The sequence below is a fragment of the Leucoraja erinacea genome, chromosome 15 (assembly GCF_028641065.1).
Source record: "Leucoraja erinacea ecotype New England chromosome 15, Leri_hhj_1, whole genome shotgun sequence".
Classification (NCBI taxonomy): Eukaryota; Metazoa; Chordata; class Chondrichthyes; order Rajiformes; family Rajidae; genus Leucoraja; species Leucoraja erinaceus.
In genome coordinates, this window is record NC_073391.1 from 35,216,817 (window position 1) to 35,229,488 (window position 12,672).

General features: G+C 53.4%; 1 protein-coding gene across 1 annotated transcript in view; it reads left to right on the top strand.

Annotated features, from left to right (window-relative positions):
• Positions 1-12,672, top strand: part of slka (STE20-like kinase a) — a 69,153-nt gene that overhangs the window by 51,136 nt on the left and 5,345 nt on the right. The window contains 7 exon segments of the mRNA XM_055647144.1: positions 2,094-2,186; positions 6,480-6,551; positions 9,525-9,654; positions 10,222-10,346; positions 11,065-11,253; positions 11,921-12,046; positions 12,438-12,551. Coding sequence (XP_055503119.1) covers positions 2,094-2,186; positions 6,480-6,551; positions 9,525-9,654; positions 10,222-10,346; positions 11,065-11,253; positions 11,921-12,046; positions 12,438-12,551 — 849 coding nt within the window.

Here is a 12,672-nt window from a genome sequence, read left to right on the forward strand (position 1 = left end):
GTGAACAACTGTGCTCCACTGTGGTTCTGCACTATCCTCTCCTTTAACTTTGTAACTGCCTGTTTTCTCCAATCTACTAACGTGGTGTGGTTAAGTAACTGAAGGAAGGCAGGCTTCCATCAGGGCCTCCTAACTGCAGTAAGGATTTAGTCACCTAGTCGCTGCTGGTGTCTTCTTTTGGAAGTTGGTAGTTTTAACTTTTAACCTAATTTTGTCAGTAGTTGCTCCCATTTTCTCTTCTTTTGCTCCGAGCACTTTAAGCCTCGGGTATAGGAGGGAAATGTTGGAAATGGGGAGCGGTGCTTGTAGAGTTAGGTAGAGCTCTGCTTGGTGTTGCTGGGTGGCTGATTGGCCTTGAATAGTGGAACAGATAAACGCTCAGCTTGCTGTAGTCTGCAGTCCTGTCACCAGGCAATGCGTTTACCAAAGGGCTTTCAATATCCCTGTCAGCCTGCCTGTCCAGGTGATATGGCTGCAGATTATACCATGCAACTCTCCAAGACAATATAAACATCCTTTTAACATGCGAGTTCTGAGAATGTGCTGTCGAAACAATGCCTGTTCACTTCTAAAAGTAAACTTTATTTAGTGATTACCTGTCTTGTAATAATCCCAATGTCACATGGGGTTTCTTGGAGTCGGGCAGTATGGGAACAGGCCCATTGACCCAACTCTTCCAGTGGGACCAAGGTGCCCCATCTAAGCTTGTTGTGTTTGGCCCATATCCCTCTAAACCATTCCTGTTCGTGTGTGGGCACGAGAAACTGCAGCTGCTGGAATCTTGAGCAAAACGCACAGTGCTAGAGTAACTCAGCGGGTCAGGCAGCATCTGGGGAGGGAATGGACGGACGACGTTTCGGGTCGGGACTCCTCTTCCGACTATGCCCTCTGATTTTTCTCCTCCCCTGGAGAAAACACGCTGTGCATCCCCACATGATTTTATACACAGCTATAGCACCCTTCAGCCTCCTGCCCTCCAATGAATAAGCCATAGCCCACCCAACCTCTCCCTGTAGCTCAGACCCTCAGGCCACTTGTTCTGCAGTCTTATCCATCATGCTGTCTCAGATGGTCGTCTGGATACCATGTTGCGAGAGTCTCTGCTCTCACCACTCCCTCATGCAGTGCTTTCCAGATTCCAGCCACCCTCCCGGTGAAAAACGTTCTTCCTTGAATCCTTCTAAATTTATGCCCCCTAATTTTATATACAGTTCTTTCGGAGAAATCGTCTGACTATCGACCTCATCTATCCCCCCCCCTCATCGTCATTTTCTACACTCTGATCAGGGGCCTCCTCAGCCTTCTCTGCTCCCAGGCAAACAGACTCAGTCTGTCCAGTCTCTCCCTGTAACTGAGGCACTCCACCCTGGTCAATGCCCTCACCAAGGTGACCAGAATATTCCAGCTTCACAAATGACGTAGAAATGGCCGGGGAAATGGCAGACGGAGTCTGACCCGAGCAAGTGTCCCAGCAACATCCTCGTAAATCGTTCACTTTGACCACTCTCATCCCCTTGAGTCAGCAGGCCACGGGCTGTGCCCACTTCACAGAGTTGAACATAATGCAGAGTGAGGGGAATGCTGCCGTGGAGATGTTAAACCAAGGCTCTGTGCTCAAGAAGAGGCCTCTCACCATTCGCATGGCAATCATTGGACTTTCCGGCCTTTATTTCCTCCCCCCCCCTCAATGAGACCAGCGCGGTTCCATGGGCATCTGTCGCATCACTGTTTGTCGCTGTTCCTCTGCACGGAGGCCACTGTTTTCCTCGCAATACAGGCACTGCAATTCATCATTTTCAAATGTTGGAGAATTCCTCCAGAACTGGCAGAATTCACTCCTCTGATTGATTCCAGGACAATGCTTCCCAGAAACTCGCATGTTAAAGGTCTTCAAGTAGGCCTTGTTAGTTTGCACCGTTTCACACACTTCTAATCTCTAGCACCAGGTGGTTTAGAAGCTGCCAGCTTTACTAACTGCTAACCCTTGTGCTAACCGAGGGCGTGGGTCTAGCCCAGCCTGGCTCGTGAGCTTTCCTGCTGAATGCTCCTGTGTAAAAGGAATGTACTTCCCCCAACCCTCTGCATGCTTGTAGGTTAAAAATGAAGTGGATAAACTTCCCAGAGAACAGAGAAAAGAGCAAATGAAACGCATCCGAGAAGAGCTCTCGCAGTCCTTGCATGTTCAGGTAACCGCGAGTGGCATTACTCATCAACTCCGCTCTCCCCTGTACCGACCAGAGGTTGCCAGTCTGATAGGAAATCCTTTCATGTCTATACAACTATTGCCAACCACCGCGCAGTGCAGTGTCACTGCACGCCTCGTGATGACTAGCCCTCCCGTGACGCTTGCATGGAGGTATGTTCATGTGTAGCTTGGGTCATGTTACCCTGGTCGAAGGTGAATGGTCAGAAACTACGGCTGACTTTAGCCAGCGTGCTGCCTTGTCACTGCGGGGGGAATTAGATCCTGCGCCTCGTGCTGCTGAAAGCTCCGCATTCAAATGTCACTGAAATAACAAACCAAATCCACATTGGGATCGATCTTCAAGTTGTTTGAAGCCTGTATTTGTTGTTCGGGAGCTCTCTCTACACACACCTGACGTTAACTCGTGGGGAACCCTGATGTGTTTTGCCACCTCAACACAAGCTGCTACATAGCCGGCTTTCCGTATGACTCCCTCTGTTCAGAAAGAACCAACAGCCCACCACCACCGCACTCATTCCAATCTACTGACCCACCAGCCCGACACCCGCACTCCTGCCTGTCCCACCCGACCTTGCGCTCCTCTCCTGCACCAGGGACATGGAGCCTGCCTGACAACCCTGACCACCGCTAATGACCATCTTCCACTCATTGCTGCCGTCTGGCCTTCACCCCAGCCTCTCTACATCGACCAATCTTCCTCTGCCCACCTTCTACTCCCAGTCCAGGGTTCTTCCCTTATCCACAGGTTCATGCCCTGGGATGTTGCTGATGCCATTCAAACGTTCAGAGGAATTACTCAGCAGGTCAGGCAGCGTGTGGGGAAATAGAAACAGAGTCGGGTTGGCGACCCTTGGTCAGAACTGGGGATGAGGCTAAAGAAGCGTGTTAACGTGCAGCGAGGGTGGGGGAGGGTTGGTGTCTCTGACGGGGTAAAACCGGGGCGACCATGGGGATGATCTGTAAATGTTACCTGTGGTCAGTGAATGAATGGGAACAGGTAGAGAGTGAGAACGCAGGCAAAAGAGTTGTGAAATACAGAGGGAGACTGGCCTGGCAGGTCAGACTGGGCCAGCTCCCCCACTCCCAGAGGGAGAATAAAGGGAGATTAAAAACAAACAAACAGACCCAATATCACACAGGATGACTGACACTGACAGAAGTCACCTTTGCTGAAGTTTAGTTTCAGTACTGGGTTCAGGAGACTGCTCTGTGCACAGACACAAGATGAGATGCAGCTCTTGGCTTACGTTAGGCCTCGCTGTGACAGATGGATCGGTCAGTGTGAGTGGGGCAGGGAATTAAAATCTTCTCCGTAATCTTCATGCACCCTGTCTGGATGCGATCCTCACCCCCCCGCCCTCCACTTATGGTTGGCAGGTTTGTTGTGTACCATGTCTGTCTGTGTGGCTTGTGTGTTGTGTGCTTTACAACTCCAGCAGTGGACAGTTCAAGTGCTGGGGTTCTAGCACTGGCCTGGGTCTGACCACCGCACTGGCCCGGGTCTGAGCCCCGCACTGGCCTGGGTCTGAGCCCCGCACTGGCCTGGGTCTGAGCCCCGCACTGGCCTGGGTCTGACCCCCGCACTGGCCCGGGTCTGACCCCCACACTGGCCCGGTCTAACCCCCCCCCCCCCCCCCCCCCCCCCCCCCCCCCCACTGGCCCTCTTGGCCGGGTCTGACCCCCGGGCCCGGGTCTGACCCCCGCACTGGCCCGGGTCTGACCCCCGCACTGGCCCGGGTCTTACCCCCGCACTGGCCCGGGTCTGACCCCCGCACTGGCCCGGGTCTGACCCCCACACTGGCCCGGGTCTGACCCCCGCACTGGCCCGGGTCTGACCCCCTGGCCCGGGTCACACTGGCCCGGGTCTGACCCCCGCACTGGCCCGGGTCTGACCCCCGCACTGGCCCGGGTCTGACCCCCGCACTGGCCCGGGTCTGACCCCCGCACTGGCCCGGGTCTGACCCCCGCACTGGCCCGGGTCTGACCCCCGCACTGGCCCGGGTCTGACCCCCGCACTGGCCCGGGTCTGACCCCCACACTGGCCCGGGTCTGACCCCCGCACTGGGAAAAGTCACCCTGTTGTCTACTTCCACCGCGGTCTCTTTGAGGCTTCTGACAGATAATGTGATGGGTGCCGAGGGACCAGCGCACTCCTGATGGGATGGTGGAAATACAAATATCTGTCTCTTGGTTGACATCTTCATGGAGAATAGTGGCCCAGCAATGTGCTCTTGTGTTTCAGTTCCAGGAATTCAGACGTCTGTTTCCTGTAAACATGTGCTTGTGGTCAGTGCTACACTGGCGCTGATCACTGGCTCTTCTGCTGCCAGATATCATGTCCTGTTGAGATCTTTCCTGTGCACAGGGCAAGTGTGACTGGGCTCTGGGTTCAACAGTTAGAACTCATTCGTTCTAGACATTGAACGGATAAGGAATACCCTGGTCCACAGGAGACACAAGACCCAAATGAATTGTCCAAAAACATAACAAGAATAATTGTCCAGATTAATAACCTACCTTTTAAAACTTGTAAAGAACCAACATTGTCATCATCCAAAAGACAATGGGTGGCGCTGTGAACTTTACAAAGGCATTGATAAGTTTCCTCCTGCTAGGCTGATCCAGAGGATTAAGGTGCATGAGATCCATGGTGACTTGGTAAATTGGGATTAAAATTTGTTTGGTCATAGAAGACAGGTCATTGAAGTCATTGGAGGAGGTATAATTGGACAGGAAGCTGCGGGCAATGGAGGTATGGTTAGATAGGTGCTGGAAGCTGCAGTCAATGGAGGGTTATTGACCATTGTGGACTGATGGCATTTGAGATTTGAGTTGGATTTGAGATCGGCATAGACATGGTGGGCCGATAGGCCTGTTCCTGTGCTGCACCATTCTGTGCTCTAAAGGAGGGTTTGATCAATCCCTCCCTCCTGGCTCCATGCCCAATGATGCAGCTGCAGACAGAGATTGTACAGTGTGTGTGTGTGCACACTGGGAGCAGTGTTTTCAGGGACGAGGCCTTTGCAAGGAGGGCATTAGTTTGGTTCCAGGTTGCAGGCTGGCTGCTCACTGAGCTGCTGGGTCGGGGGATGGGGGTGAGGTGACATTGTTCATCCACTGGTCGGGGTGCTGACATCCCAGCTGTCCCACTGCCTTGAGAAAGAGACCGTGTCTGATACAAGGGCCCGAAGTTGAGGGAACCAAGACGGGGAGAGTGAGGAATGTAGGGCGGGGAATGAAGAGTGGGGAATGCAGAATGGGAGATCCCCGGAGTTTGGCGGATGTAACGTTGATAAGATCTACAACGTGACGGCCTGGGCTATGAGACTGTCAGAAACTATTTACTGAGCATCTGTACAGCAATACATGTGTGATCTCCATCGACATCTGAATAAGGACCGGAGCCTTGGTCATGTTCATAACTTCTAGGAGCAGAATAAGGCCATTTGGCCCATTGAGTCCACTCCACCATTCAATCATGAATAATTTATCTTTCCCCTCAACCCCATTCTCCTGTCTTCACCCCATAATAGACAATAGGTGCAGGAGTAGGCCATTCGGCCCTTCGAGCCAGCACCGCCATTCAATGTGATCATGGCTGATCATCCCCAATTTGTACCCCGTTCCTGCCTTTTCCCCATATCCCCTGACTCCGCTATCTTTAATAGCCCTATCCAGCTCTCTCTTGAAAGCATCCAGAGAGCCTGCCTCCACCGCCCTCTGAGGCAGAGAGGTGCTGACACCCATACTGCTGACACCCATACTAATCAAACATCTGTCAATCTCCACCTTAAAAATATCCATTGACTTCGCCTCCGCTGCCTTCTGTGTCAATGAATTTCACAGATTTACCAACATCTAACTAAAGAAATTCCTCCTCATCTCCTTTCTAAAGATACATCCTTTTATTCTGTGGCTATAGCCTCTGGTCCTCGACTCCTCTCCAAATTCACTCTATCTAGGCCTTTCACTGTTTGGTAAGTTGCAATAAGGTTCTCCCCACCACCCCTCATCCTTGTAAACTCCAGCGAGTACAGGCCCGTTGCCTTCAGACACTCATCATACGTTAATCCAATCATTCCTGGGACCATTCTCGTACACCTCCTCTGGACCTTCTCCAATGGTCTCAGCTCTCATGGCCGGTTCTCTCTGCCACACTGCTGCATTCTACCTCCCTCCTCTATGCATGTTTGGCTCACTGGGTCAGCTGTGTGTGTGTGTGGTGCCTCATTGCCCTTTTGCAGACGGAGCTGCATTGTACTTTAATCCACAGGCCATCGCCCAGGTTATGATACAGTCCTTTCAGTTATCATCATGCACCCTGTCCAATGCACAGCTTCAGGATGTAAGTGCCTTTGCCCTTCCTTGTGGTGGGCAGGTTTGTTGTGTATCTGTGTGCTGCATGTGTGTCACCTCCAGCGCCTGCTCTGTCCGCGTGGCATCTGCCCTCAGTCACACCTGATGCTTTCTTGCGGAAATCCAGAACTTTGGACAATAACATTTATTTTCATCTCTACCCAGAACGGCTGATTCCCTATTCTGAGGCAGTGAACTCCTGGTTCTGGATATCTTGGCCTGTCAGGGGTGTGCAAAGAGACTCTGAGGGAAAAAAGAAAGAAAAGAGACAACAGGTCTGAGCGTGGTCTTCTGTGGGTCTTCGGGAAGGTAGTCAAAGACCACGAGATGGAGTCTGGAGGAAAGAGGATCTCCAGATAAAATGAGTTTGGTCACTGTCTGGGAGCCAACATTCAGGGGCAGTCCAGAGGGAGGTATGAGGATGTATCAATGAGTTAGTGTTATGCCTCTGTAAATCTGGGAGCTGTTTGCCATAAAGCAATAGCAGTGCCCTCTGTCTACGGTGACAACATTGGGATTGGTTCTTAATGAAACTGGAGCGTTGGGAGCTGGGGGGGAGACCCAATAGCAGGATGTAAAATTAAGAAAGCCAGGGTGGAAATATCAAATACTTCGAGGCAGAGGGGCAGAGTATACAGGAGATGTCCAAGGCAATCGTTCCTACACAGAGGGGGGTGAATGCCTGGAACACGCTGCCAGAGCTGGTGGAGGAGGCAGATGACATGATGGTATTCAAGGCGCATTTAGACAGACTCGTGAACAGACGAGGGTGGAACGATTTAGCTCATGTGCTGGCAGGTTTCATTAATTTTAATTAACTCCACGGTTGCCCAGTCGTGGTTGGCCGAAGGGCCTTTTTCTGTTCTGCACTGTTCTATGTTTTAAAGTGTGCAGGTGTGGTGTGGTTTCTGAATGAGAGATTTCCAGCATTGACAATTTCATTTTGCTTTTCAAACAGGTTTGTTTGCATTTCAAACAAATTGAGCAAAAAAAAACAATTGTAAAGAACATAGAACAGTCTGCTTGTAATTTTCCTCAGGTTATCGGGAGATTTCAATCAATTCTCAAACACCCTGTGGCTGCCCAACTGCCGGCAGATGTTTCCAGCAGAAATGTATCAGGGCAAGGATGTGTGCTCGTCACACTGTGGGCACCACATGCCTGCTCTGGTTTCCCCAACACGTGGACTTCTTTCAAGGACATGCTTCAGCTAAAAACACAGACGAATGCTTTTCATGTAGAACCCAGGCATTAACAAAAAAAACTGGTGCTCTGTTTTCATCCATACTAGTAAATCTTCAAGATATTCTCCTTCTTCTAAGTAATGAAACTTTGTGAAATGTTTAGAAGTGTGTGAGCATGTGTGTGTGTGTGTTTGAGATGGAATAAGTATTGACGGTGATTATTAGATAGCACTGAGTGTGGCTTAGTTACTGGTTATTGCTGGGGACCAGAGTGCAATGGTATGCAGGAATACGAATATTGTCGATGGAGAATTGAACAGATTCTGCTGCATTTCAGCGGGAGGAATAGTTTGGAGCTTCCTCTGGCAGCACCGAAACAATGCGACAGTGTGCAGCTTGACGCGATCCAAGGGAAGGCGGTCCACCTAGCCACAGTGACCTGCTGGCGAGGGAGAGGGTCACTGGTCCTGAACCAAACCCTGTCTCACCAGTGACGAGTTGGGTTTGGAATCCCTGCCGTTGGAGATGGAGTTCCCTAGGATCGGTCTGGTCCTCAGAAGTTCAGTTGCAGAGTAATGTTGGGCTTCCTGCATTAGAAATAAAAACTGGACGTCTGTTGAGTAATTGGCCAAGTGTCATCAGTATAGCCCCCTCCACTGCATTCCCTGTCCTCCCCGCCACTCATGATACAGCTTCCCTCTCTGTCTCCCCTCACTCAATGTGCAGTCACCTCCGTCCCTCACTCTGCCCCTTGTCTCCCCACGGCCCCAGACAACCCAACAGCCTTCCTGGACTCACTCCAAGACTGACATTGTTTTGTCATCTTCGGCCCCAAACCTTCACCCCACTTGAACTCCTCGATGTGTGTGTTGGAACATTGAACTGTAAATAGAATTGCAGTCTGTGTGTGCGTTGGGTTACAGCTGATGTGCGGCTTACAACACACCTCTACCAGGGACCTGGATTACACAGTAAGCAGACACATTTAATCAGCTGGCGTGGAAGTTGTGGCATTGCTCAGTAATGGCTCTCGCCTTTGTCCGATGCAATGGTGTGGATAGCTGAAGCCAGGATGTATTCTGCTATGATGGTTGTAATAAAATGGGAATAAGTGGAGAGAGGTGAATCTGTGGCAGAGGGTAATTAACAGGATGCCCTCTACATCCTGCACCCTGAGCTCTCCCACACAGCGAGAGCTAGCGGTCCGTGGCCTGCAGACCCTGCCCTGGTCCAGTCCACTGGACCTAATGTTTATGCTGTGTCACCTGCTCACCACCTGCAGTGAAGCAGCTCTGTCTTGAACCCTTCCTGGCACAGGGATCTTACGCCAAGGGTAGTGTGGGCGTGAACATGCCAGGCTTTGTCCCCGGGGTTTCCACTGCACAGCAGTAGATGCGAGAGGTGGCCAGGGTGAGATGTGGAGAGGGGAGATCCCTGCTCAGGACTCTCACTCCCATTGCAGCTCCCGTTTCAGTGGGACACGGTCCAGGAGACTTGCTGTCTGTCGCGAGCAAAGTCTATCCAGCAACACGTGAGCACTTTGTTGGCTTATCACCAGAGTACTGAATGAGCCTAGCAATGTCCCTGGTGTAGGAATCACTGGCAGACATAAGCTGACTGGACGTTTATGAAAACGTTCAGCTTTCTTCGAGGCAGGCAGCATGAACGGGTCTGTGACCCGGCGGAGTTTGCCAGTCGCCGTGCCGCTGTGTCTATCTGTGCGTGACTTTGTCTCTCCTTCCCTCCCCGTGCTTCTCATTACACGGCTGCCTCCCCAGGAGCAGGAGTTCCTGCAGAAGCAGCAGCAGGAGTTGGATGGAGCGCTGAAGAAGATCATTCACCAGCACAAGCTTGAGCTTGCGACCATCGAACGGGAGTGTCTGAACAACAAGCAGCAGATGATGCGAGGTGAGGCTGGAGGGAGAGGCGGCAACGTGGGCTGGGGGATGCAGGCGACGGCGAGAGGGCCGCAGGGGGGTCCCGGAGGAGACGGAGCGCGACTAGCGTCGGCAGGAGAAGAGGGGAGAGACACGGGTGGAGAGGGGTCCCCCACAGAAGAGTGGTCCTGGAGGAGATGGAGGGGATGAGAGGTGGTGGGGGGGGGGGGGGGGGGGGGGTGAGGGGCCGTGGGGAAGAGGGGTCCCGGGGAGAAGATGGCGGGGGTGCAGGGAGGACGGAGATGGAGCCCGTGGAGTACAGGGTCCTGATCGGTTGGGGCGAATGGTGTGGGGTGGGGCGGTTGGGAGGAGGGTGGTGCAGTGACTAGGGGCGGTGTGATGTGAACAGACTCCTCTGCTGTTGATAGTCCCCGTGGCAGGACACCACAACGTCGCTGGTCCACGGCAGCGAATCCGCTCTAGGACGGACACACTGAGGGGCTGCACTGTCACCAGTGTGTCTGTCGGGGTCACCCTGAAGGGTCGGGGTGGCGTGGCCGAGGGATGTTATCGAGGGTTCTTGCCTGTCGTTATGCAGCGAAGGAGGCGGCGATCTGGGAGGTGGAGGAGCGGCATCTCCAGGAGAAGCACCAGCTCCTGAAGCAGCAGCTCAAGGACCAGTACTTCATGCAGAGGCACCAGCTGCTGAAACGGCACGAGAAGGTCAGCCTGCGCTCGCCCTGGGCCCAGTACACCCACTCACCGCTGGCACAGCTGGCATCTCCACACCAGCTCTGTGGGCACAGTGCACCCGCTGCAGCAGGCACAGTGCACCCGCCCTGGGCACAGTGCACCTACTGCAGCGGGCATGGCTGGTATCACCACAGGCTCAACTGGCATAACTCGCTCACTAATCCTTGCAAGTTGTTTTTACTTTCAAAAATGCTTATTAGTGCAGTTTACAATGACACAATACTAACACACCCTTGCGTGTGCAGGTTCACACCAAAGATTCACACAAAAAGCTGGAGTAGCTTGCGCCTGTCCCTCTGCCCTCTTCGATCTTCTCCTGTTACACATAGGGATGGGCGGCACTTTCACTTGTTCTGTGGCCAATCTAGGGTGAGGGGGGGTCACAGTGTCGCAGCAGTAGAGCTGCTGTCTCAGTGCCAGAGACCTGGGGTCAATGCTGACTACGGATGCTGCCTGTACAGTTTGACCGTCTGGGGTTTTTTCCCCCCCAAGGTGCTCCGGTTTCCTCCCACATCCCAAAGGCATGCAGGTATGTAGATTAATTGGTTTTGGAGAAAAATTATAAATTGAGCCTAGTGTGTAGGATAGGCTAGTGCAAGGGAATCGGCACGGACTCGGGGGGCCGAATGGCCTGTTCCCGCGCTGTATCTCTAAACTAAACTAATCGGCACACTTCATGTGCGGACAGGAAATGGAACAGATGCAGAGATACAACCAACGTCTTATTGAGGAGCTGAAGAACGGGCAAACCCAGGAGAGAGGCAGGTTGCCCAAAATCCAACGCGGTGATGCCAAGACCCGCATGGCCATGTTCAAAAAGAGCCTGCGCATTGGCTCCTCGAGTTCTCCAGAGCAGGATCGAGAGAAGATTAAACAGGTGAGGTTCCAGTGCTTGTCCATTCTGTCCCACCCCACTTGTCCGACCGGCAGCTGCCCATCGGCTCCACGAGGGGGGGGCAATGACGCAGATCGGAGGGTAAATGGGCAGGGGCAAGGGGGGGGAAAGGAGGCCTTGGTGTTTGGGCAGATTTGTAAAGAGGTTTGCAAGGCAATTGCCCAGGACAGGACTGGACTGGGACCACTGCCAGTTACTTCCACAGGAGCCGATCAATATTCCCAATGGGCCAGAGCAGATGGGCAATCCCACTGGGCCGCAGTGTCCAGCAGGCTGTGATGTTGAGAGGCCTGTACTCATAGAGTCACGCAGCGTGGAAACAGACTCGTCGGCCCAACTTGCCCCATTCACACTAGTCCCACCTGCCTGCGTTTGCCCCATATCCCTCCAAACCTGTCCTATCCATGTACCTGTCTCTAAGTATTTCTTAAACGTTGCGATAGAACCTGCACTTGCAAACAGCCCACACCCTGTGGGACAGGAACTGGCCCTGGGAGAGGGACGGGGCCCTGTGTGATGGGCAGGGGCCCTGGGGTAGAAGCACTGACCCTGTGGGGTGGACGCTAGCCCTAAGGGACAGGTAATGACCCTGAGGGAGGGGGCATGGGGCCCCTGGGAGATAATTACTGACCGACCCTTCTCCGGGCAGTTTGCCAGCCAGGAGGAGAAGAGGCAGAAAAACGAGAGGCTGCAGCAGCACCACAAGCACGAGAACCAGATGCGGGACCTGCAGCTCCAGTGTGACGGAAACATCCGCGAGTTACAGCAACTGCAGGTAAGCTCCCGCAGCTTGTACACCCAGCCCCACACATGTACCACTGGCCCCACAATGTACCACCTCAGTTCCACCTCGACCGCCAGCCCCACAACATGTACCCCGCCCCCACCTTCACCCCGGCCCCACTGGCAGCCCCACAATATCCACAGTCCCCCACCGCCTGCCCCGGCCCTGCAACATGTAGCCTCCTGTCTCCGCCCCCTCCCTCCGTCCCACCCTCCCCTGGCCCCTCCTTCGCCACAGCCCAACAACACGTGCCACCCCCCCACCCCCCCTTGGCCTCTCATCCCTGGCCGAACAAGCTTGTGCAGTGGAGGGCTTGGGCGTGTAGTGCGAGGCAGGGGCCTGGGCCACTGACCGTCTCTGTCCACTCTCCTTGCTGGTGCAGAATGAGAAGTGTCACCTGCTGATCGAACACGAGACCCACAAGCTGAAGGAGGTGGATGAGGAGCACAGTCAGGAGCTGAAGGAATGGAGGGACAAGCTGCGGCCCCGCAAGAAGGTATGGACATCCTAATCCCCAATAACACTCTATATCACACGTTTAGTTCAGTTCAGAGATACAGTGCGGAAACAGGCCCTTCAGCCTTCCGAATCCGCACCGACCAGCGATCCCCGCGCAC